Here is a 25686-nt window from a genome sequence, read left to right on the forward strand (position 1 = left end):
GCAAAACGTATTAAATTCAGCGTGTATTATCAGAGGTAGAAAATAAAAGCAGTAATAAGACTAAATTGATCACTTTTGAACGCAAATAAATTTTGGAGCCCACAGACTTTCTTTCTCTACTAATGCCATGAAGTATCTATTGAAGACGAAGTTCTGCAACAATCATGTTCAGTATTCACTTCACTTTAACACTCGTTTATCAAGAAAGGACACAACAAATAATAAAACAAATGCAAATTATTGTTTAGTGCCATCACAAACTGTCAAGAAAAAAGTGACTTCCATTATTCATAAATGTCATGGGAACGCGTAATGATAGTCAGATTAATGACGTCACTTTTTATGAATGTGTTTGCCAGACATCGGACAAATCAGGCATGACACTGATATACATTCTGATTTGAGAAAACACAGTCTAGGACAATAACATGTATTCGATGGGGATCAATTAAAGCTAACCAGTCTCCGCGTCTGAGAACCTATTCCGTGTCTGTTTACTCGGACTGGGATAAATATTGCCGGGGAGTGAATCATCAAAAATATGACTTTGCACCAAAAAATGACTTTGCTTAAATTCCGTACAACCGAAGAAGTTTTATTTAAAGGCATTTGCTTAATAAAAAGCATAAATACCAACACTGAATCCATCTATCTAGAGGATTTTTTTCTTATGTCCCGCAACTAAAAGTTTGGCCATATAGTTTTACACATTGCCGTCCGTCCCGCAGGTTTTCACAAGATAACTCATAAGCTTTTGCACCAATTTAATTGAAACTGTGTGGGAATAGTGCTTGGATAGCCCCCTTTATTATTATTATTATTATTATTATTATTTAAATTCTAATAATTCGTCTTCGGGTAACGGAATTTTTATTTCATAAAAAGGTTTTCCAGTATTCGCACAATAACGCAAAAACTCTTGCACCTATCAAAATGAAACTTATGGAAATCCCTATAGTTGTAAACTACCTTTAATTATTCCATTTTTTAAAACACTTGCAGCAATATGTGTGATACGTTATTTTGTGATGATATTGATTAGAATCAGCATGGTGAAACCAACCCTATTTCGTAAGTATAAGACTTGTAAAAAAAGTTTTAATCTATAAGTAATTTACTTCGTGCATATGTATATGTTTACTTACAATATTGGCAGCAGCTCAGTGAAAAGTTACTTATCTTTGTTGTATTGCCTTGGAGTCAATTATTGCTATGCAATGTATGGGTATCATCTGTGCCTACCAATTCTACCATGAGTGTTCTGGCTAAATAATTGTGTTCATTTAGGAGTGTGGGGTATCATTTTTATTTTTTTTTTATAATTGTCATCGTCAGTGCGTTCATTCGTAAATGTGTAGTATTATTCATTTATTCAATAAGTTGATAATAACTGTGGTATACAAATTTGTACCTAGTGAGGAGTGGTAATTGCAAGATGGTGGAAGCAACGCTGTGTCGAAGGCAGGTGTTTGTCTTAGACAGAAATTTTCATTAAGTGCCATTTTTCAATGAATATTAAATTATCGTCAAGGACATCGGCAAAAATAAAATTAATAACCAAAGCCCCCACCCTTTCCCCCCCCAAAAAAAAAAAAATTAAATTAAAAATAAATAAATAAATAAATATATAAATAAATAAATAAATAAATAAATAAATAAATAAATAAATAAACAAAAGTAAAAAATAGGACAATTGAAAGACGTACATGCAAATGTAAGTATTTGGCCTTAACTTGATACTTGGCCTTCATAAGAAACGGAAACGATCTACTTACACAGTGTAGCGAAAGTACAACTGCGTATAAAAACTAGAGGTAAGGTAAACAAGACATGACACAAAAAAACTAAATCACTTGTAACACGAATTTCCAAAAAAGCGGACCCCCCCCCCAAAAAAAAAAAAAAAAAAAAAAAACCAAACAAACAAAAAAAAAAAAAAAAAAAAAAAGATCAAAAACGAGGGTGTCAACAAAAGCACATCCTGATTCACTAGCGGCATCCTAACATTGCAAATGAATAAAATCCAGTATAAGAGTCCAGCTATAAGACTGTAGCTTCCTGTCGATTTAAGGCAGAGTCACAAAGGGGTCCCACAAATAACAAAGGAGCAACTCCACGATGTGCGATATCTTTTATACTAATATTACATCGGATACGACAAAATGCAGTAAATATTTCCGTAGAAAACGTCGTTAGAAGCTCACACAACCATGAAAACGATTGAGAGTTCTATGTTTACCACAAGGATTGCTCTCGCTGTCCAGTATTTGTACTTTTTGTCGAGAAAAAAATGTTGAGGAAGTGGACACGACGATGGGATCAGCAAACAAAACGGACCACGGCTGTTATACAGGAACATCAAAATATCTCTTGCAGGCATTCAAGACCGGCCGTTATGAATTTACCGGGAAATATTTCAAACTAGTGGTCCTTTCTACTACCGAAATAAGCTTTTTTTTTAATTTAGGGAATTTCAACCTTTAAGAAGTGCCATTGTCTGGCATAGTGAATCTAATTTAACCATTTAATAAGCAACGTATAAGGCACGTCTGCCATCGTTACATTTACCAAATGTTTTCTATAGCTCCTTGGGGTCCTGTTTCGACAGTTGATGAGATTGCACGGTGTGGGAGTAAGGTCAAACCTGTTAACGATCACAGTTTTATCACTTGTTAAAGATTATACGGATTTGCTGAATAACGGTCTAAAGCAAAGAGATATTGATCCAAGAAAACAACAGAAAATAGTAATGAAATTAAAGAAATACTTTCTTATTTGATTTACTGATTAAATCATACTCAAGGATTCCATCTATATTACCTAAGTGGCTAATTTTCTCCGAATAAAACAGTCAATATTTATCTTATGAGATGGAAATTATTTTCTGAGGAAATAGAATTGAATTGGGGATTCATTGGACGTAAATCAAACAACTTATGACTTGTAAACAGACAGGCAAGAATAACACTTTAGTATCATGGTCCTAAAAGTACATGACTTGGTCGGGGGATATTGCTTTAAAGTGAGAAAAGATATGCCATCTACCAGAAAAAAATAACTTAAATGTAAAAGCTATTTCATATGTCTAGAGCTACATGAGATATCAATTAATATTGTGCTTTCGCATCGGCGTAGCCGGAAATATAAGATATGTAAGCAGGGGGTCTTGGGGTAGGGGGGGGCATCAGCATAATTTTCAAATTCGAATACAATTTTTTTCATTAAGGTAACAGCTTTGACCATCCATTTTATAACTTGTTCAGCTGAGCATAATTTTCAAATTCGAATAACATTTTTTCATTAAGGTGACAGCTTTGACTATCCATTTTAAAACGTATTACCTGTTTAGCCAGCTTTGATTTTTTTCTTTTCTGCTCGTTTTTCTTTCTTTCTTTCTTCTTTTTCTTCTTTTCTCCTTTTTCGTTTTGTTTTTTGACCACCCTCTTTAATGGAACCGACATAACGAAAGCATAAAGAAACCTGTTCGACGGTAGAAACATCCGTAGTTTCATCTGCAACTATGCTAAAACAATTTGGAGAAGTACAATCATAGACGATCTGCTGTGGTAACTGTTGGCCACAAATGTGAATTAACACATTTTGTATCTGGTTTGATAGATATCTAGCGTTTGGGGGTCTGCTTTGTAAATGGTCAGACAAAATCCTATCATGTTCTGCCCTAAATTTGATAAGAGCAATGAAATTACTTTTACTCTTCGGTTTGACCACGTAGGGGAATGTTCTGCTTTCCAAACAAACAAATAGTCTTCAAAATACTTTTCAATATAGCCCTGTTTACCTTCAGCAATTTTCTTAAAATTTTTACTCATTTCAATTCACTTGTCTCGACCAGGTTGGCCCAAGTGTCGTTTTATCACAGTTGTCAAATTTGCCCAATCATTTACAGGGGTTCTCACAGAAGCATTATCAGAACTATTGAATAAAACGCAATACAAACAATGCATTGCATTTTCTAACTCGGAACATCTTAATCGAGCCATGTTCGATTAAAACCCCTTTTCACTCCCCGAATTCTGTAAGAGGAAATACAAACGAAGCGGGAACAATCCATTTATTTTTCAGTAGAAAGAACTTGTGTTTGTTGTCAACCTTTTCCTTTTATGATGCAATATCAAAGTTTTGTGGCTGCAATGATTTGGCCGTAGCGTATGGTCTACACATTCAGTGCTACTTTGATCAGGACGAGCAGACATATCTGGCTCCGACAAAACTTGAGGTTCTATAAACCCTTGTTTCTTTGTAGCTGTGGAAGCAGTTTTTTTTTGCTGTTTTAAAAAGTATTATGATAATTTACTTTGACCTTTGCTCAAAGTATGTTCTGGTGAAGAGGGATGAATTATCTTCACTGAGGGTGATAATGTTTTAATTTCGAGTCGTCAATTAAAGCGTGTTTATCCCAGACGCAACGTAAACGGTGTGCTTTTAGGTTTTATGAAGTTCAAGATCAACACACGGACGCTTGTTTTAGGTTACAGACCACCAATTCAACCAATGAGCATTTGGAACGTACGCAAAAATAGTCCTACGCAGAAATTACCCCTGTTCCTCATAGTGCTGTGAAAAAGTTCTTATCTCATTTAAAAAATTTAAACAGTTTCTGAAAGGAAAAACATTTCTGTACATTTTATAGGTGCATTTTGCTTCTTGTGATGTGAAGCCTAATCTCCATAATGATTTCTAAATGTACCTCTATCTTGCGAAAACACTGGGATTTCCCATGCTATTTATAGACACTTCACTTCCGGTGACCAGTACTGCACTGCAAGTATGCTAACCCCACATGCCATTCTGAGGATTGTGAGCTGACATATGTAGAATCGTGCTGATATATAGTCCTCTGCAGGTAAAAGTTAAGGTAAAGTCCAGAGAAGCCATTGAATATTGTGAAATTAGCATAGACGCCTATGGGAAGTGGAATTAGTGGTTTCTAGCCTTTATTGAACTAATCTTGAATAGAACTCGATCTTGAACCTATAGAACTTAGACACCACAGTTACATTTAAATGATCGAGTGTTTAATAGGGATTAGTATCAATTCCAGATGTGATTGTTACAAGCAAATTAATGTAAAGGTAAAGCCAAGGTTGTGAAAAAAAAATTTAAATTGACAAAATAATTTATAAGCACAAACTTACACTGCTTTAATGGTGCTACGCCACTGATTCGTGACTACTAGTGAGTGTGTTCAAAACGTGTGACTCGTGCAAATTGCAATTAAAGTGTTTTTGTATATCGTTTATTTTTGGCATGAAATACGATGAACTTAAGAAGCACCTGATTTAGTTTATAAAAGTCAATGAAGAAAGTTGAGCCGGATTTCCAAAAAATTATTTTCTCAGTCACACAGTCGAAGAAATTGTCACCCACGATTATTAACTGAAAGTGTGTGTGTACCTCTATACAGTTTGGGAGCCTTCACCTGTAGGTTATTAACATGTTTTTTACATGTAAAACCCTTAATTTAAATTGGGTTATCAACCTTTCGAGTGCTCCGACTGTTATCACATCTTCAAAATTTCAGCAAAATCATTTAAGCGATTTAAGGAGAGTTGTGCTTACAAAAAATGTAGTTAGACGAACCGGTAGACAGACAGACAGGCTTGTTTGCCGGTGGAATACAATTAGCCCTGTGTAATAAGCGCGTGATTTCGTGTGTCACTCGAGTGTGCCACGATCTCTACACTATACTATAAATCTACCCTGAGCTCACATTAAGCTAGGCGTTTTAAAAGTATCGATACTGTATTGTAGGATAAAGCTGGTTGACCAGTCTGAAAAGTATACGTACCAATAAGCAAATGGTTCGATGCATACATTTAATAGAAATTAAGAAATAAAATATATAACCATTTGATTTTCGAAAGAGTGGACTATGGATTCATTTTGTTTTTAATTGTTCCAAATTCTGAGGGAAGAAGAAACATCTATATCCCCTCTACCGGAAAAATAAATGGTTTCTGCCTAACATAAATGAAATCTAACATATCTTTAAAATAGCATGTCAAGTGTCCATTCCAATCCACTGCGGTCTGGAGCTGGAAAAAAACACTTCATTCATATATTTGTATTATAAGAAAATCCGTCCCATTCATATATTGTTCAAAGCAAAATGCATACCCATTCATGTATTTAACCATATTTGAATTAAGAGAATACGCTAATTTAAGATTAATTGGTGATAATACAGTATAGGAAAGTTTGTCTTAGCTATAAATTATACATTTAAATTGTAGAAATATGACAACGTGGAATAGTACAGCTAAAAAGTTACAACCAATTCACATAGGAAAGAAAAAAACTTATGACCCAATCATTTATTTCAGCTCTGGAAAAACAGACCCATTCCAGTGGCAAATCTGTATATATTGGTATATAGAAGTTACCCCCCTCCCCCGTGTTCCAACCCCACACAAGGTTTCCCAACCCAGAGTAAAAAAAAAACATTGATGGACAACCCCATATTCACGAATTTTATATACATTAAAATGAAATTAAATAAATGAACAACCAAACAAAATTTAATTTTTATGGTAATGAGTTTCCATTTGAGAATAATTTTCACGGGGTCAACTGTGACGTAAAGCTGATGACGTAAAAAGTCAAGAAGTAAACAGACGCTCGTCACGTTCTGGAGATCAACGCACCCATTGATTCCCGAAATCAAGGAAAGTTTTAATCTATAAACAGTGTAAGTAATAATAATTCCCGTTTCTTTGTGAGAAAAAAGCCTGCACTCTGCAGAGGTTGTTGTATATACCCTTCGACTGAAGCTAAGAAACACAAAAATGTTGACGGATAGGCTGATCAGCTGATTCAAAAGAAAAAAAGACAGCTGATTGCGATGAATGATGACATCATGTTTGTCTCGTGCTAATTTGCGTTTTCTTTCTTCAAAACCACGTGTTGGTGTGTTTACAAAATAGTTTTGAAATAGAAACAACCAAAATGGCAATAAACTAACTTCAAACATCTTCAGTATTGACCAATTCAAATAGTTGAGACATTTTTTTTGCCTCACTATCGCAAGGATACAACCAAGCCAATTAAAAATTAGCCTCCGAAGACGTCATTGCAAAGAATTACACATGCTTAGTTATAGAATAAGTCTATAGACGCTTAAAATTATTTCAACAGACTTGTAGCCACTTATAAACCATTCCTGTAAGTGCCGATTTTGAATGCTATGACCGACAGTTCACGCTCTGGTTCCGTGGTTGGATCCTGTCAGTCCACAGCAGACGACAGAACAACTTGGGTTCTTGTTCAAGATAGCAACGGGGAAACAAGATTAATAACACAGGAAGAGCTTAACAAAAGCCAGCATACATTACTGCATAAGGTAACTAAAGCCCTAAAGGGAGTTTAGACCATATTCCGTGATGATTTGCAGTTTTATTACAGGGGCCATATAGGTACATTGTCATTGAAGCTTAAGGCTTGTTAAAGTTTAAATGCCTATAAAATGCCCATAAACACTTGTGAGGTATTTGTTGAAAACAAGCTAGACAGCAAGCTTTCAAGACACGAATGCATGAAATTTGGCAAAATTTAAAAAACAAAACAGAGATTTAATGGAAAATGCCACCAGTTTTGGGAGACTTGACAGGCCTGAGATAATGCTGGAAACTGCATGCCTATAACAAAAAGTTCTTTCCTAACCAAGTGTATCCACCCTTCTATTTTATATTTTGAAAAACTTTTCCTATGTGTTGTGAAGTTGGTTTACAGAAAAACTGGTATGGAAGTAAATACAGTAAAGTAAAAAAAAATAGTCTCTTTTTAAAATTCAGCCTAAAATAGTAAAATACATGTTAAAATTTTAGCACTAGTGTTCCAGTAGATGTTACCTTACCTCTACAGCAAAGTTCAACAGTGGACTTTCTCCAGCCATCTGAAAGTCATCCTGATATGAACAATAACCATTTACCAAGTATGGCTCAGTCAGGCCTGGTTAGTTCAACTGTAGTCTCAACAGATAATGAGATAGAGACATTGAGATCTCATCACCATGATGTCTCTAATGACAGTCTAGCAGCTGCCTCAGCAGTCAGTTACAAAAATGGAAGTACAATTGAACTGGTAATGGATGAAGATTTGGACTCCTCATTGACAAATGAAGGCAGTTTACTTGAACATATATCAAGACAGATTGCTATACAGCAGCCTTACCTTAATCCTGATAATAGGTATTTATAAGTTTCAAGATATATTGTCTGATGCTGTAAGTACGGTTCTGCCTGAAAATCAGGCAGGGATGATTAATCATATCTTGAGATAATCAATTAAACTGTATAAATACATTTGTCAGGTCCTAAAAACAGCTCTTCTTATGTTCATGTCCTTGTATCTGCTACTTATCATGAAATATTTTTTGACTGTTTAATAGTATAAAAAGTCTGGCGGGAAGTTTTCCTGTACTTTTTCTGTTGTATAACATAACCAAAATCTAAGTGTTTATAACTCCTATTGGCAACTTCATGTGCACTTTTATTTTTAAATACAGTTTCCAGGAGGCCTAATGAAAGATTTCTTGTCAAACAATATTTCGGATCTCCTATATATCTTGAAATATTTTTTGACTGGTTATAGTGTAAAAATGCAGGCGGGAAATTTTCTGGTACTTTTTCTGTTGTAAAACCTGACCAAATTTCAAGTTTTTAAAATATCTCAAGAGGACTACTTTTATTTGCATTTATATTTTCTAATACAGTTTCTATGAGGCCTACAGAAGGATTTGCAATAAAAAATATTTGGGATTAAGGCAGAGCTGTACTTACCGTAAATACAAAAACATTTGTCACATTAAAGATTTTTTTCAGATTCAGGGCCTACAAGCCTCTCAGTGGATGTATCCTTGATATTTAAATATGATATGAAGCTTTCTCATTCAAAAACATTTTCTGCTCAATTTAAGGAGGTAGACCTAGGGTAAGGGACACAATCCTTATAAATCATTGGAATGTTTGTATTCAGCATTTTACACCAATGTCATGTAAGCATCAAAGTAACTTAGATTGATTTCATTCTGTGTCAAATGAAAGCTTGATAGCCTTTGGTGAAATTGAATAAGATACAAACATATTACTGACTACATGAGTTATGTCCCTTACACTAGGTCTACCTCCTTAACTTATACATAACCACAGCTAGGCACTTGTCTCAGAAAAAAAATCCCTAATGTTATAGATTTAGGGATTAGTTTGTTCAGAGACAAGTGCCTGTTACTTAAACCTTGTAACATGTCTTATTTTTTCCTGCAGTGGGAAGCCCCTAACCTACCATATAGAAGAGATACCTATAGAAAATGTTCCAGTTGAGGCACTAGGTGTGAGTGGCTCACTAGATGACAGTTATACACTAGTACCTACAGTGTTTAGTCAACCTCATCATACATGGTTTGTAGAAGTTTCTTTAAATTTCAATCACAATACAATTTAAGAACTATAAACATTGATTTTAGTCTGATGCTCAAGATATTTTTTTTAATTTTCAGCAATAAATTCTGTCTTTTTAAAAAAAAATTTCTGATAATTAGCTTTAGTACAATTACCTCTGTTGAATTAGGCACTGACCATTTCATTAGCGATTTGTGGGGGGGAGGGATGGGATTAGATGTTTTTGAAAAAAAAAATCAATAATGTTGGGTAGTGGTGTTCTGATGATTGGTTTAAGTCGCAAATCAGTTGGTTTAGGTCAGCGATGTCGATAATCGATTGGAAAGTTGCTCAATCGATTGCTGTCGCAAATTTCCGGATTTCCGTTAGTTCCACTCCCAATCCGTAACCGCGTTTAAAATTAGTAAAAACATGGCTGACGACAACAACAACGTGGTTGTTGTGGATGAAAATGAGAAAGATAATAACGATATTGAAGTTTCGATGGAAACTGATCCAGATTTAGAAAAAAATATCTTTGCATACCGGCCTCATCTGTATCTAGTGGAAGGTTGTTTAGCTTAGCTGGGCAGGTTGTAAGCAAAAAGAGAGCAAGAATGCACTCATCAAATGTAGACATGCTAATTTTTCTGAGGAAAAACATGGAGAGATGTTGGAAGTGAAAGGAAATTTTGCAGAAGAGTGATAACATTCTAGTCATTCTATATGTTTATGTTAATTAATTTTATTTTGTTTATTGTCATGCTAAAGAGAAAATGACATTTATGAGGGTTGTTATTAAACATATTAACAGTATTATGTATTACTTGCAAACATGTATTGACTATTGACTACCAACTGCAATACTGCATAAGTGGTGTTACAACAACCAGGAACTGACTATTCTTCTGGCTTGTTCACTCAAATTTTAAGTGTTCATTGTGTCGTCCGTCAGTCTGTTTGTCCTACATTTGTATCCACAACTCCTCCTAACCTACTGAATTGAATTTGATGAAACTTTCAGAGAATCCCCATGATGTCATTGGGCACCTCCTATTTTAGAATTTCATCTGACCAATTTTTTTGGTTTCCAATAGCAAAACATGGACATTGCCATTCATTGTGATAGGGAGTAACAGTATGCCATCCACAACTCCTCCTAAACTACTGAATGGAATTTGATGAAACTTTTAGAGAATCTTCATTTTATAATGCTGTTGTTCACTTCCTATTTTAGATTTTGATCTGACTAACAGTTGGGGTTACCCATACCAAAACATGGACTTTGCCATTCATTGTGATAGGGGATACCAGTATGTCATCCGCAATTACTTCTAAACCACTGAATGGAATTTAATGAAACTTTCAGGGAATCTTTATTACATAATTCCATAGTGCACCTGCGAATTAAATTTTGATCTTGCCAACTTTTGGGCGAAGTGCCACTGATGAATCTGGTGACTTTCTCCAGAAGTCAAAACAAGTGTTAAGGTGTTCATATTTTTTTTTGCAATGATCTTTATCAACCTCTGTATTTACTTAGTGTATTTGGGTAACTTGGTAAATTTAAAATGTAAAACAGTGCTCCAAGACATATCCAATAGGCAATAGCTTTACAATCTGTTTCATACAGTTACCTTTATAGACTTAAGTATGTAGTTTCGTTTTTTTTATACAAAAAAGGCCAAGCCGTAAAGAGGCCTATTGGACATGTTTCATCCTCTGTGTTAATGACCCATGCAGTGCATTCAGGACTCATCAGTTAGAAATGCACCATTAACTAGAGTCAACCAAATAAAAGAAGTGTAACAGAGTTGGTAGTAACATGCAACCAAACAGGGCATGCAAAAAAACTTTATAAAGACACAGTAGTTTTTTTTTTATTTTTAAGTGCATTCTGCATTAAAACTGAGATTTAATCAAATTTTGCTACAGTCTTCTTTAAGTAAATACTTCTATGTGCATGTTAAAATTATATTTTTGGGGGTTTATTGAAATTTGAAAGACAGTTTAAAAACTACTGTGACTTTAAACAAAAGAAATACACAATAACAGCCAGCAAATGTGTACAAACCTAGTTTTTTATTATGACTAACAATTTAACTGATAGAGAGAGATAATCGGTCGATTGAGGCCAACCAATAGTAATAGATAATCGGTTGGTGTTTTCAACCGATTGCACAACACTAATGTTGGGGAAAATTAATGATTCTATATATTCTATATATATGCTGAAATGATATTAAAATGGTGTGCTAGTGTGAAAAGACATCAAAATCCAGGACCCCCCTCCCCCTCAGGAAAATGTCGGTGCTTTATATCCTTTTTGAAAATTTAGGTGTAAAAGAATTTTTTATCTTCAGACAGCACTCAAAATACCAAATCTGATGTATTGTAGTTTGGAAACAGGTTAAAAATGAACTGCTTTGTAAAACATTTATTTAGACTTTTTTTTAGCATACATAAAGCTTACTACATCCAACATTTTCAAATGAGCATGTTACTGCTTGGCAATTATTAGTTAATCAATCAAATACTCAGTGACTCATCATACATCAGGTTTAATGTACTTCACTGACACACCTTTTTTCAGGTACCAGAATCCCCAACAGTCTGTGGATCAAAGGTCATCAACACATAGCAGGATGTATGAGCCAGTCACAGTTTACACACCATCTAACCCAAAAAGACCGGTAGGTTGTGATCCCTTATGAATATGTTTGTGACTTTTGTATCTTGAACTTAGTTTTGGAAAGAAATATTGTCTTCCATTTTAAAAAAACATTGTCTTTATTGTGCTTGTCTCATGAAAACTAGAAATTTTGCTCTGCTATTGGTCTGAGACAGAAATTTCATTAAATTATCATATGTATGTTACAGGTAAACACATTTACAATAATTTGGTAAGTGTAGACAATCAAATACTGTTACACTAATTTTTGTAATGTAAAAACTAGTATTTGCTTATTTTTTCTAAATTTTATTTCTGTCTAATGATTATATCTACACTGGAAGACATCTAGTTCTTGCAACTATTTAAGTTTTCAAATTTCTTATATTAAGATACTTATAATTGTGGAATCATAAATTTGCTACATTAAAATACCCAGATTAGAGATAACATGTATGGTAGTTCATTAGTAGGGTAACTACGTTTTTAGAATAAACTAGAGGATGCCCACGACATCACGGTCAATTGAGCAAAGTGTAGACACAGAACTTAAATGATGGGTACAAAAAAATGAGTAATCATTGGAAAGGATCTATGGCCATCTATCGTACATCAATGATGTGCAGTTTTGTTCAAATTGCTGTAGTGGTTTAAGAGGAGTTGACTTTTAAAAGTTGATATGGCCCCTGTAGGAAAAAAAACAAACTCCATGAAAATACACTTGCAATAAACAATCTGACTGCTCCAGACATGCGTTGCGTCAATGACGTATTTTTGGAGCAATCAATCAATTAAAGATTAGCATTCTCTACCTGCAACCCTGGTGCTATTAGCTGGTTATCTTGAGGCTTCGTCCAAGTTTTCATGCCATGGCCAGTGGGCAGCAAGAGAGCTTGATTTTATTTTATCAAGAATTCTTTCTTTTCTGTACGCTATAGTAGGCCTTCTTGGCTTGGTTTGAGGGTGTTAACTTTTTTCATTGTTGAAGAACCTCATACAACATCAAGATGCAGAAGAAGCATTAAAGCCCTGGTCCTTGATATCGGTTATTTTCAATGTACCCTGTGAGTAACCACCATTTCAAATGTATATACAAATATGTGATCAACCCCCAATGGGGGATTTGCTCGTAATTTTTAATGGATGAATTGGCCAGAAAAGTCAAAGGGGACTTCCTAGCATTTTGTCCTAGTATTCTATAAAATTTCCTGTTATATATCAATATGGAGTTTACACATGAAAAAGGGGAGGGATCCGGACTTTGGCCTTGTCTTTGGGTGCAGGTGTTTAAACACATTAAAGAGGGAAGGTTTACCCTTGGACTTCATGTGCAGGTGTTTTTATTACACATAAATTGGAAAGGTTTACCCACGGGCTACGGGTGCAGGTGTTTTTACACATAAAAAGGGGAAAAGTTTACTTTGAAATATTCTTAATATGTGAAAATGTCATTACCTGTTTGTTTGTGATTGATGATCCAGTAGTATTTTTTGGAGGGGTGGGGTGGGAGGGAAAGGTGAGCTAGGTTGAACACCCTTTAATTTTTTGAAAGTTCTGCTCCACCCAATTAAAAGGTGCATAACATAATCTTAAATTTTAAATAATTCAATATTTTACTCAAAACAATGGGTATGGGGTTTACCAGTCATGCCAGTTACACATAAAAAGGGGGAAGGGTCCAGAATTCGGGTGCAGATGTTTACATATAGGAGGAGGGGGGGGGGGGTTATTTCAACACGTTCTATGCCTTTCCATGTCTGGACAGTTTTGCACCTCAGCAAAATGGTGGATGTTGTTTAATTAAGCAAAATAATGATAATACAATACTTGTGTAACACATGTATATATGATCAGTGCAGTACTTCGATTGAGCATGCTTGAAGGTTTACTACACCACACGGAACAATGACGGTCTCTGAATTCGGATATTTTCCCCAAAATTCGTGTTTTCCATAAAAGAAAAGATTGTTTGAAAGACAAATTTAGGAACTACACAACACTACATTTATACCTCATATCACAAATATATTTGACCTTGTATGGTTTTAGAGGAGTTGCGGCTCAAAGAAATCGGTCTCTCCCTTAAGTAGTATAGAAGATTTAGTAGAAGCTATTACTCAGTTTCATTCAATGACAATCCAGTTTTTTTGTAGTATAGTTACTGATTTAATAAGTCAAAAATTTTAATAAATATGCTGTTTGAACATATAATATGCAAATGGAAAAAAAGAATTAAACACTTATTGTACATCTTAGCTATTTCATTTAAACATTAACAGTACCTACAGATATTACCAACTTCAACTATGTAGGATGATTGTCAATGAGACAGTCATCCACCAAATGCCAAGTAACAAACATTTAAACCAAATTATGTTTATTTTGTTTTTTATTTCACTTAAATAGACCTTGACAAGTTTCAAAAATAAATCCGACAATTTTGTAGCATGTACAGTACATCACACCAACCAATTCTCAAATGCAGAGTATTCTACAGCCAATTGGAACACATGAATCTGGTCGTTATCTGTACACACCCCATCCAAAGACTGGAAGAGTTTACATTCCTGATGCAGTGTCACCTCAAGTCTACGTATCACAGCCTCTCCAGACAAATACAACACAAACAGTTAACCTTACCAGCACACCTAATAATAAAAGTGTACAGAAAACTGAATCCAAGGTATAACATCTGTAATTTTACGTGTCCTTCACATAGTTCTTGATCCTATTCCCTGCATTTTTCAAAGAACAAATCTACTGTAAAAGTATTTTTATTTGTGGGTACCAATGTTCGTGATTTAAGGGAAAATGATCAGTTCCTCAATTCTTGAATTCTTGGATTTGACAACTCTACCTTACAAACAAATGAAAAATGAAAAATTTTGTTTTCATTGGAAACTAAATTTTTGTGGTTTACCAAACCCATTTAATTGACAAATTTGTCTGCAATGCTGGAAAAATGATCATTTAAGCAAATCTATTTTTGCAGAAGATTTAAAACAGAAAAATATATAATAAATCCGTTGAGGAATTAAGACTCACGTTTTCATTTCCCCAATGAGTAAAAATTGTGAAAAGTCTAAGTTCTTGTGAACGAAAACTCAAGTCACATTGCTTAGCTTCTATGGTAAACAGAAAGTGGTAAAACCAAGAGTTCACTGAATGTCACTTTTACAACAACTGTTACATAGGGAAATACGGAAAATGCCGAGAATACATATTGTCACTATTAGCATTAGCCCCAAAAGCTATTTAGGACTGAAAAACAATTGATTTGCTGTTTGATTATACAAATATGGGCTGACAGGATGTCAACTGCTCGATATGGTTTCTATGTCACTTGAATGGTACCAGATTTTAACTCCTGAGTCTAGTGATCTATCTGAACTACCATTTATTCACAGAGATATTGTTTGTTGAATTCTTAATTTTGTGGATCCATACCACCCACAAAACTACAAAAATAGGTACCCCACAAATAAAAATGAAACCACAGTAAATAAAAGTGAAAAATAGTTTATTTATTAATCAATAATTTACACTTGATTTAGAACACTAAGAAAGAGTAATCAAGGGAACCAAGGTTATAGCAGTAAACAAAAGAATGTAATCCAGGGACAAAGACCAGACATGGAAAACAGACATATACAACTAAGAACATAAAGTAACTAAAATCATACATACAAAGTAACAAAAGCAATTGAGCAACTCCGACTCCACTAAAAACTAGGAGCATGGACCAAGTGCACCGGTAGGATAAGCGTCCTAAGAAAACAGTAAAATTTATTAGTAATCAGCAGTTCCTTTTCACAAAATAGCTCAAGTGAAAAATTAGTCATAAGTTTTGATGTCATAATATATCAGAGTATTGACATCATAACTTGGTACTAATTTAACAATTATAAGTTTTTGTAAAATTGACTACAGACTATTGAAAAGTACCTGTCCTGTTAAAAACTAGTTTCATACTTAGTTTAGAAATTTTGTTGTATAATGTAGTTTTGTTAGTTTAATAACAAGAATTCATTGAAATAAAAAGAAATATATTGGTATTCAGTCTCACTCTTTTAATATCATTGTCAGTAGCACCTAACTTCATAGCTGGTAGCATATACTATTATTATTAAGCATACTAAAAATCAGCAATATAATTCCAGTCTCCACAAACTATATCAGCATGTACCTCTGAGAAGAGTAAAACAGATGATAAAGAAAATATGTCACCTGATAGTTCTAAAGAGGAAATAGATTTAGATTTTCCTCCTATGTTTATAACAGCTGGTGGTGAAGAAAGCCGAGAACAACATAACCTCAAAGAAAGGAAAAGAAGGTCAGTATTTGAATTTTTTTTAGCATATCCATATTTGTATTTTGCAATAAAAATGTTTCTTCATATTGTGTTTTTTTTTCTTTCTTCCATTAACTGTCATTTTAAGTGTCAGGCAGTGGGATAAACATGGTATGAAAAAAATCCACCAATTTGAAAGAAATAATTTTACTATTTGCACTATAATAATCAAGAAAAATGACAAGATTTTACGTATCATTTTCAAATGGCAAAAATTGAGTTATAATTTTAATGAAATGCATTGATATTGAACATTTCTAGGGCAGATAACTGACAAAAACTCATTTCTTTAACATTCTTCAGAAAAATTTCTGAGGAAATCCATTGATGCAGAAATTGAAAAGTGGTCTTTTCAAATTAAGAAAGCTTCCTTGAGTGAAATTAAATAATCAGATTGGTGGGTTTTTGACGGACATGTTTCTGATTTTTCACTTTTTGCCTGATTCTTACAAAAGCTTACACTTAATGAAGTTTACATCCACTAGCAAATAAAGAACAATATAACGAGAATGGGTGAATATATGAAAGAGACAACAACCCCAATGGGGTGAAAATATCAGCCCAAGGCCACTCATTGGTCTTCAAGGAATGAGGAAATCCTCACACCACAGGGCAGGCTGCAGCTGGCCCCAAAACATCATTATACACAAGTAACAAAAGTAAACTAAAGATGAAAATGGGAGAAGACTTACAGAGGCCAGAAATTCCTGAATATTTCTTCAATGAGGGAATCTGATTTAGGATTTGTCCTACACTCATCAATACACAGGGTCACAGAAGCTATGGCTACCTGGAAGGCATGTTATTCAGTCTTCATTATATAATCTAACAATTTGAGTTCATGAATGTATTAATTTTCATTGAGAGCATGTAAAACCTATTTGCTTTACATATAATTTTAAAAATTGTCATACAAATGTGTTGATTAAAGGCAATTACAGTTAAGGATTCCTTTTCATTCTAGAGCCAGAATAAAAGATGCCTGTGAAGTTATGAGGAAGCTAGTACCAGGAATGTCAGATAAAACAGATAAAGCCACAGTGTTTGAATTTGCTGCCAGATATATACACTTTCTGAAGGGATTTACTGGAAACAAGCATGACAAGGTTCAATATTTTATTTTGATTTACAAAAGTGTAGGAAAAGAGAAATTATTTCCACTGCATTTGTTATTGTCCTTTGAACAAGCTAGAATCTGCAGAAAAATATACATGTACCAATGTCAGACCTTTGGACTTCAGAATTCTATTGAAATACTAGTCCACTCTAAAGTTTCTTTCAAATTATTCAGTTTTCAGAATTTTCTTTTATACTGCAAAAAAAGTTTTCACTAACAACTTCATATTCTCAACAATGTGCACATTATGGTGTATCTCGGTCAGTCTGCACACGGTAAAATAACTCAATTCTTTGTTACGAGAGGTTTAAATGGTAGTTTGGTAGAATCTAAGTCTTGACAAAAGATGCCCACTTTAGTTTTCATTTTCCTAATAATTTCAATTCAAAGTTGTGTGCCAAAAATGGTGATAGGTTTATTATGTGCTTGAGCTCAGCTCTTTATTATAGGGAGTAATGACACACATGTACATGTATTCAATAAATGTCTTTTTCTTCCTTTTAGGATTTTCTGTTGAAGTACAGCCCATATTGAGAACTGATTTTGTGCAGGTCACACCTATGATCATTCAAAGATGAACTTTGACTTGAACTAACATGAACTCTGGAGTCACGGTTGTCATGTTAGGAGATAGCCACAATTATTAAACATTTCACATGTGCGAAGGATTACACAATGAAATAGATTGATGATGAAATAATAAGATGTAATATTTGTATAAAATTAGCAAGTGTTGATTATCAACAGCTTTTTTTAAAGTGGCTGTAATTGATTCTTCTTATGTTCTCTCTCTCATACTACTTGTGCTCTTAAAGTGATTATTGACAACAAATTTTTAATAGAAAATTAACATGATGGTTGCTTTTTAATGGCAAAGAGAATGTTGTATTGTTAATTTTATATTTTCAATGTTTTATTTTGTAAAAAAAAAAAAAAAATGAGAAATAAAGATTTACTTTGCTTATATAAAAAAAAACTTGAGAGATTGTTTATTCATTTGTGATGGTGAAATCGGGAAACTATTAAAGCAACATTCATAACTCTAAAGCCTTCGGAAAAAAACAACAACACATAAGCCTGAAGAACCATATGTTTTAAGAACCAAAAAGATTGCTACATGTTGCCATATGTCCCCAACCACACACATACACAAAAAAAAAATATAGCACAAAATTCCAACAACTCTAGTTAAATTTGTGGAATAAAAATTGGGGTATAATATGATCCAACTGCATACTGCGAATAATCCTGCAAAATCTGTGTAGCAGTCTCCATGCAGTTACAACCACAAAGTATTCCAATAATGTAGCAGGTACATATTCAAGTAAGTCTCCTTAATATTTGTCAAAACAAAATGGCAGCATAATATATGAATCAACTTCATATGGTGACCAACAATCCAACAAAATTTGAACAAATTTGTTGACGGTTTCCAAGGAGTAGCATCTACAAGTTAAGAGTGATGGACAGGTAAACCCCCATTTGGGCGGGGAAAAAAAAAAGAAATAAGCAACCTAGACATAACAAAAACTAGTAGCATAGAAACTCAAACATGCTTTTATAAAGCAAACAAAAAAATTGGAAGGCAACACACAATATAAAGAGAAATTTCACTGAAAAAGCGGGAAAAAGTTTGGTCTAATCAATCAAGGTTTACTTCAAATACATGTATTAGATGTATTTTTTTCTCCCAAACAAATCTGCGCAATTAAAACAACACAAATATATAAAAGACTTATTTTAATAACACGTGGGTCTTCAAAACCATCCAGTCAATGTAACTCATGATAATGAATGTGAAAATTGCACCACTGATAACGTTTTTCATGAAAATTATAATTTCCTTTTAATGTCATGTTATATTTGCAGATATGTGATCTATTTTCCTGAAATAATTGTCCAATCTTCCACTCAGGTTGTCATATAACTGCAAAAAAGATTAAAGAAACCATTTGCGACATGTAACTTTCAAGTAGTTAGCATTACCAGTAAGATGCATGTAAGACAACTTCAAAAGTATCCTTAATTTTTGTTTATATTGATAAGTCTCTGTTGAATAAAATCAAATGTTGGAAAATTTAATATTTAAATTAGAAAGTAAGTACGTGAAATGCAAAACATTATTTCCACATAAAAATAAGCATCTGATCTTCAGGTGTGATGGACAAAAAATTAAAACAAAGTATAATGTAATGGAAAATTGTCTAGGGATATTGTAAGTCCAAATGTCGTAATTCAAATTTAGCAGTACAGTGCACCATTAAATTTAATGTGTACACAATCATGATAAATTTACATATCAAACATCATTTTACTTTTTTATCCAAAAGGGTTTAATATCAAGGGAGGTAAGGGTGACTGATTATAGCACTACAAGTCACTGACCAATTAATATCAGTATTGACATGAAAAAAAATATACCTTTCATACAATGGTAGTATGTATTTATTCTTTAGAGAGAAAAACTATATTCAAACACACATAACTCCTACCTCACATGCTCGACCATTTCTGCAGTCTTTTAATCCATGAAGTAGTTGGTCTATGTAAGTATATGGTAACCACGATGTTTGAGCTCTGTGACTTACACAACCCTAATAATAAGATTTTAATAATCATTTTACTGTTTCTAAAAAAGATGATTAGTATATGAATATATTTTGTAGGATTGATATTTGTTTCATATATATTTGATTTCAAATAATTGATAACTACATTATAATCCAAAATGTTCCTGTCAAATCTATAACTTTCAATACATGCACCAAAAAAGGCCTTGAGCTGATATTTTTACTTCCCAGTGGGGTTGCTGTCTCTTTGACATATTCACCATATCCATTCTTGCTACATAACAAAAAAGGAATAAGACAAATTCAACAAAAGAATGGTGTCCCATTTCTTTCACTCCAACTTGTCAGAGAGATTCATCATGGCAATTTTTGGTGAAAAATTCATCCAAATCCATTGGTTAATGAAGTTGCAAGAGCTCTTACAAAACAAATATCAATTTCCATGGTGATACTTACAAAAATTAGACTTCATTGTTGATTTTCAAAATGTCCAAAAGAGTCATGGTAGAATGTCATCCAAATTCAAAGGAAAATACGTTTGAACTTGTTTTAATCAGTAACTGAGTGAAATACCCTGTTTTTGAAGGTTTTACAAATTGTTGACAAGAATTTTAGGTACATCATGCCGTACCAACAAAAAATATTGGTACAGTGCCAGCTGTACAGGCCAAACTTGCAGCTACGTCCCTGCATCTATTTCTAAAAAAGTATTTCAGACACGATCTGATTAAAATCAGCTGTTATGATGCAGTACACTGCCATACTCTCTCTCATATGGGTGAAAAAACGTAATTCAATTTTTCCTGAATACTGACCTGGTATCTGACATGCATAAAACAATTACCAATAGTAACACAAGCACTGACCTTTAAACCAAATGTAGGTGATTCTTGGCCTGTGAATGAGGCCATCACTGCATCTATATATTCCATTGTTAATATCACACCATCTTCCAACAAATCAAAATCTATGTAAATTTTCAGTAGTTCACTCATGTTCAATTTCTAAAAAGGAGAAAAAAATAGTGTAACATGTATCATGGAATGTCAACTTTTAAGTGCTGAAAAATATGCACATTAAGCATGACTGTAAAATATACAATTAGCCTATATAACTGCTACAAAATACGTTTTTTTGGTTCTTTACATTTAATTACAAGTACCACAAAAATTTGGTGTGTACTTTGAAGACAAAAAATTCTGAGAAATTCCATATCTTTGATTCTAACATGGCGTGACATGTTACCTTTGTAAACAAATAGCATATAACTGTGCTCGCACTTGAATGGGTCACATTTCATTGTATTCATCAATTTTAATTGTTCATCCATTATGAAAGCCACCAAACCAAAAATTATTTCATGAAAATTGCCTTAATTCTATTACTATTGAAGTGTTCTACATAACAACACACAGAAATAAAATATTTTGGTCAAACTGTTAGGCTTTTCTATCTACACTCCCCTGTAAAAGCAGGTGTAAAATGTGTTGTCTGGAAAAGTAAAAAATTGCATATGGCTTCACAACCAACACCACTGTTGAAAGTTGATTTAATTTTAAATCAATTGCATTTAAATTATAAAATAACTGACTATAGAGAGAAGCCAAATCAACAAGGGAACCCATTGGTATTAAACAAAATGCCACTTATATGATGAATATAAAATGACATCATCATTTTGAATCACGCTAACAAATTACCAGTGGTACAATCCACATTAATGTCATTCACTAACAACTAAGCATGTTTCAGAGGACCGTAATTTGTTAATTATGTTTGAGTAACCTTAGCGTCCTAATGCGGCATTTCCACCATAATTCAAATGACCTATACTTACGTAACGATACAATTCCAATGCATGTTTATTTGTAAAATTTATAAATGCAGTTCAAATTTTATATTTCATTATAAATGTTACTTTTTATCTTAATTATATGCATGAATTTAAAATGTCATATATTAATTTTCTATTTTTTATAACTAATTGGAATACTAATTGGAATACTAATTTAAAACAAATATTTGACTTACCTAAGAAGTCCCTCACCGATGAAACTGATACAATAGAAAGGTTAGAAAAGAAATAACTGCAGGATGCCAGGCTATAACTGCAGGATGCCAGGCAATAACTGCAGGATGCCAGGCTATAACTGCAGGATCCCAGGCTATAACTGCAGGATGCCAGGCTTTATCTTATTTTAATAAGGGTGGGCACTATATTTGTCATTATTTTTCACAGAGTGAACCAGAAATTATTTCCAAATTGGTGTTTGCAAGAACTTTATTATTATCTTTTTTCATTTTAAGTTTCATAATGACAGGAATCAAGTGTACCTTATAAGAATTGACAAGCCATGTGGGTAGTGGGAATCCATGTGATAACAGTTTGACGGCCACACATCTGTGATACTGTGATGGTTTCTCCTCATATCTCTCTAAATATCCCTGTAAAAGACTCCATCCCAAGTCTGCTGCACTGCATTATTAAAGTGGAATACAAACATTAACATATTATACAACCAACAATAAACTCTATTATCTGGATTAACCGACAATTCAATTTCAATTAAAAAATGTTTTCTAATCCCCTGTCCTAAAGTAAAAAAACATATGTGGTGGCTGTTTTGTTTTTGTTTTGTATTTTATGTACAATTACTAGATCATCACTGGAGTGCCTGTTTTTCACAATTTTGTTAATGTTGAGTTAGAGTGAGTGAAATGCATTAAGTCCTATACTTATGTTGAACTATGAAATGGCATTTCAGAAACCAACAGACGACCTGTCAAAACATCCAAAGAGTCACCTTAGACAAGTGTAAATAACAAGGGTACATCAAACGTTAAAATGATCTTACCTAGAATTCTGAGGTATGTTAGTAAGAGTGAGATTGTTATCCTGTAACCAATCATATGATGATGTATCTGTGGCAGTATACATATTAGATCTGGCCAAGTTTACACATCTGAGAGAAACAAAAAATAAACAATTCATTTTGTTTTCACATCTCACTTCAGACGGCAGACGAGGAGTCCTGGAAAACCAGAATTCCAATAGTGAATACAAATTTCCCATTATACTAATTTCGTTCTTGAATGCAGTTATCTCCCTTGATCATTTCTACTAGTAAAAGGAAGGTATAACAAATGCAAATAACCATTAGAAAATTTTATAAAAAAAAAAAGATTTTATAACAGTTTAAAGTTTTGATGAAACAACAAACAAAGTCATTGTTTGAATATTTGACAGGGCCTCAGAAAGTGAGGCTTCTGATGACAAAAATGTTAATATCTATCATGATGGTGATGCTAAAATAGATTCTAGAAATTATAAATGATAATAGCAATGATGAAGATGATATATTTGAAGGATTTTTGCCTAAATTAGATTTTAGAATCTTTGAAAATGCCCAACAGAACTTTGTTAGATCTACACAATCTTGCCTAAAAAAAAATGAAAACAAGACAAGAATTCGGAGTCCTTCCAAAGTCACTTTTTAGCAAATTTTGTCAATATGTAATATAGTCAAGGTCATTAGTGAAAGGGTTAAGAACACAATAACAACCTTGTATAACAAATTAATTCTCATAATATAGGAAAACATTAAAGACAAAAAAAAAATAAATGATGAAAGTGAAATTATAAAAAAATTTCAAATACATGCACTTAGTTTTTTTTTAGTTCTGATAATTAGCTTGATAACAATATGTAACATCTCATCTTTTCTTTAAAAACACAACTTTTCTTTTAAGTGTAGTGCAAATAACACATACGAAAATATGGATGTTATCTTAAAAGTTCCTGACACAGATTAACTTGTAAAGTGTCTACCAAATGATAACTCAGCACTGTGTCAGTCTTTGGTTTAAGTTCATAAGTTGACCAAAAAGAATAATTATTTAAGTTACCTAAAAGTTAAGCTTTCCATCACAGTATTTAGTTTGATTTTGAACAGCTGACATATGAGGATAGCCCTATCATACAATCCAACATTAACTAACTGTCCCACTATCTCATCTGCTCCTGATGTAGGACCTGACAAGATAAAGTTATAAATAGTCAAATGATTTTAAGTCAGCATTAGTTTTCTATACCATCTCTCATATAGTATAATTCCTAAAAAATTCAGTGGATTATAATTTCCTGGCAGTATGCAAAACTATATATACATATCATGTCCTGACTACCTACAAAATTTCACGAAATTTTGTACAGTAGTTTAAAAGGAATTGTATTTACAAAGGTATGATGGATAGACAGACAGATGGACTGGACAAAACCAATATGTCTCTCCATCAAAGTCGAGGAGACATAATTTCACAATATCACAGCAGTGAAGAGGATATCTGTAAAATCGGAATTGAATAAGCAGTAAAATATAGATTAACTACAGTTAACTCCAGAATTAAAAACGAGGAAATCTAGCAAATAGTGGTAAGAAATCATCACTGACTGTAACAATATCAGATGTGTAACTATACCTGGTGTAAAAGACAGTTCTGACTCTTTGTCAATCAGTCTCAGTCTGGCATCAACCAACATATACTCCTTCTCAATATCTGCTAATTCTACAATCTCTAATTTCTTTGACACTGAATAATGAATAAAAATGAGACCAGAAATACAAAAGGAAATCCAGAATAACATTTTTGTTTACTCATATTAACAATACTTCTTAATACAAAACTTAAGAAGGTATTACGGGCATTATTCATAGCAATTTTAAGTTTTTTGGCAAAAATGTTAATCAAATTTTCTCACTTTAGAAAACTACTAATAAGTAATTCAAAATATTCAAAAATGGAACAACTTTTCCAAACAATATGAAACCATCTTTTAATAATGAAGTATTTAATATGGAAAACATATTATTACCATATCATTTATATTTATAAATTCATTTGTTACTTTTAAACATGTTTCCATGGCGTTCCTAAACAAATGTTGCAATTTTTTGTGTGACGGTTGTTGACAAAAACTAAAAAGATGTATTCTTAACCGCAGTAAATGTCTTATTACTAGTTCTATGAAAAATGTAAAAAAAATGTACAGTTTTTATGCATATCATGTTTCAGAGAGTTAAATAAACCCTAGTAAGTACATGTAAGACTTCAAATGATAGAAACACAACTGTATTAATGATTACTTACTATGCTCTTCCTTTTCGTCACCATCATGCCATCGTTTAGGAGAATAACCTAACATATCCTCCTGATATACCTACAAAGAGACAAAGTTTGTTGAGGAAGTAGTAGCCATTAAGTACAATTCTGTGTAAGAATCAGGCAATGGGTGGCACATCATAATTTTCAATTTGGTCTTTTTTGCCTTAAATATATTCAATACATCCAGTTAAACAACTGAACGGCTATTTAAATTTATCCTGAAGCATCTGTAACATATATATTTTTTGACTGCTTATATAAGGTTTGTTTGTTTGTTTGTTGGGGTTTAACGTCCGAGCAGCAATATTTCAGCTATATTCAGATGATGAACATGAAATTAATGATAAAATGAACATGAAATGATGATGAAAAAGGGATGGGACACAAGGACAATGGGGTCGACAAATTTTGATTGCCAC

General features: G+C 33.2%; 2 protein-coding genes across 4 annotated transcripts in view; one reads left to right on the forward strand and one right to left on the reverse strand.

The window, feature by feature from the left end:
- The first annotated feature begins 6616 nt into the window (after positions 1 to 6616).
- Positions 6617 to 18510, forward strand: LOC148609579 (uncharacterized). Of its 3 annotated transcripts, XM_088540450.1 has the most exons (9): positions 6617 to 6709; positions 7156 to 7341; positions 7845 to 8207; positions 9282 to 9416; positions 11989 to 12088; positions 14513 to 14749; positions 16227 to 16399; positions 17382 to 17523; positions 18039 to 18510. In XM_088540450.1, exons 2-9 carry the CDS (start codon positions 7205 to 7207, stop codon positions 18066 to 18068), a joined length of 1317 nt encoding a protein of 438 aa, XP_088396576.1. In that variant the 5' UTR covers positions 6617 to 6709; positions 7156 to 7204; the 3' UTR covers positions 18069 to 18510. The 3 variants fall into 3 exon arrangements, with proteins under 3 accessions (XP_088396576.1, XP_088396574.1, XP_088396575.1); XM_088540448.1 differs by lacking the exon at positions 7156 to 7341 and having other exon boundaries at positions 6627 to 6709; XM_088540449.1 differs by lacking the exon at positions 7156 to 7341 and having other exon boundaries at positions 6627 to 6709; positions 14552 to 14749; positions 18039 to 18203.
- Positions 18511 to 19259: 749 nt separating this feature from the next.
- LOC148609580 (nuclear pore complex protein Nup160-like) overlaps positions 19260 to 25686 on the reverse strand; it is a 41942-nt gene continuing 35515 nt past the window's right edge. Inside the window, exons 28-35 of the mRNA XM_088540447.1 lie at positions 25253 to 25322; positions 24584 to 24694; positions 24011 to 24137; positions 22960 to 23067; positions 22439 to 22580; positions 20971 to 21108; positions 20027 to 20128; positions 19260 to 19461 (exon numbers count right to left, since the gene is read on the reverse strand). Of these exons, the coding sequence (XP_088396573.1) occupies positions 19387 to 19461; positions 20027 to 20128; positions 20971 to 21108; positions 22439 to 22580; positions 22960 to 23067; positions 24011 to 24137; positions 24584 to 24694; positions 25253 to 25322 (873 nt within the window). The 3' untranslated portion in view covers positions 19260 to 19386. The remainder of the gene's footprint in view (positions 19462 to 20026; positions 20129 to 20970; positions 21109 to 22438; positions 22581 to 22959; positions 23068 to 24010; positions 24138 to 24583; positions 24695 to 25252; positions 25323 to 25686) is intronic.

This window comes from Perna viridis, chromosome 8, assembly GCF_037379345.1.
Source record: "Perna viridis isolate PV_CMFRI_1.1 ecotype Kerala chromosome 8, ASM3737934v1, whole genome shotgun sequence".
NCBI lineage: Eukaryota > Metazoa > Mollusca > Bivalvia > Mytilida > Mytilidae > Perna > Perna viridis.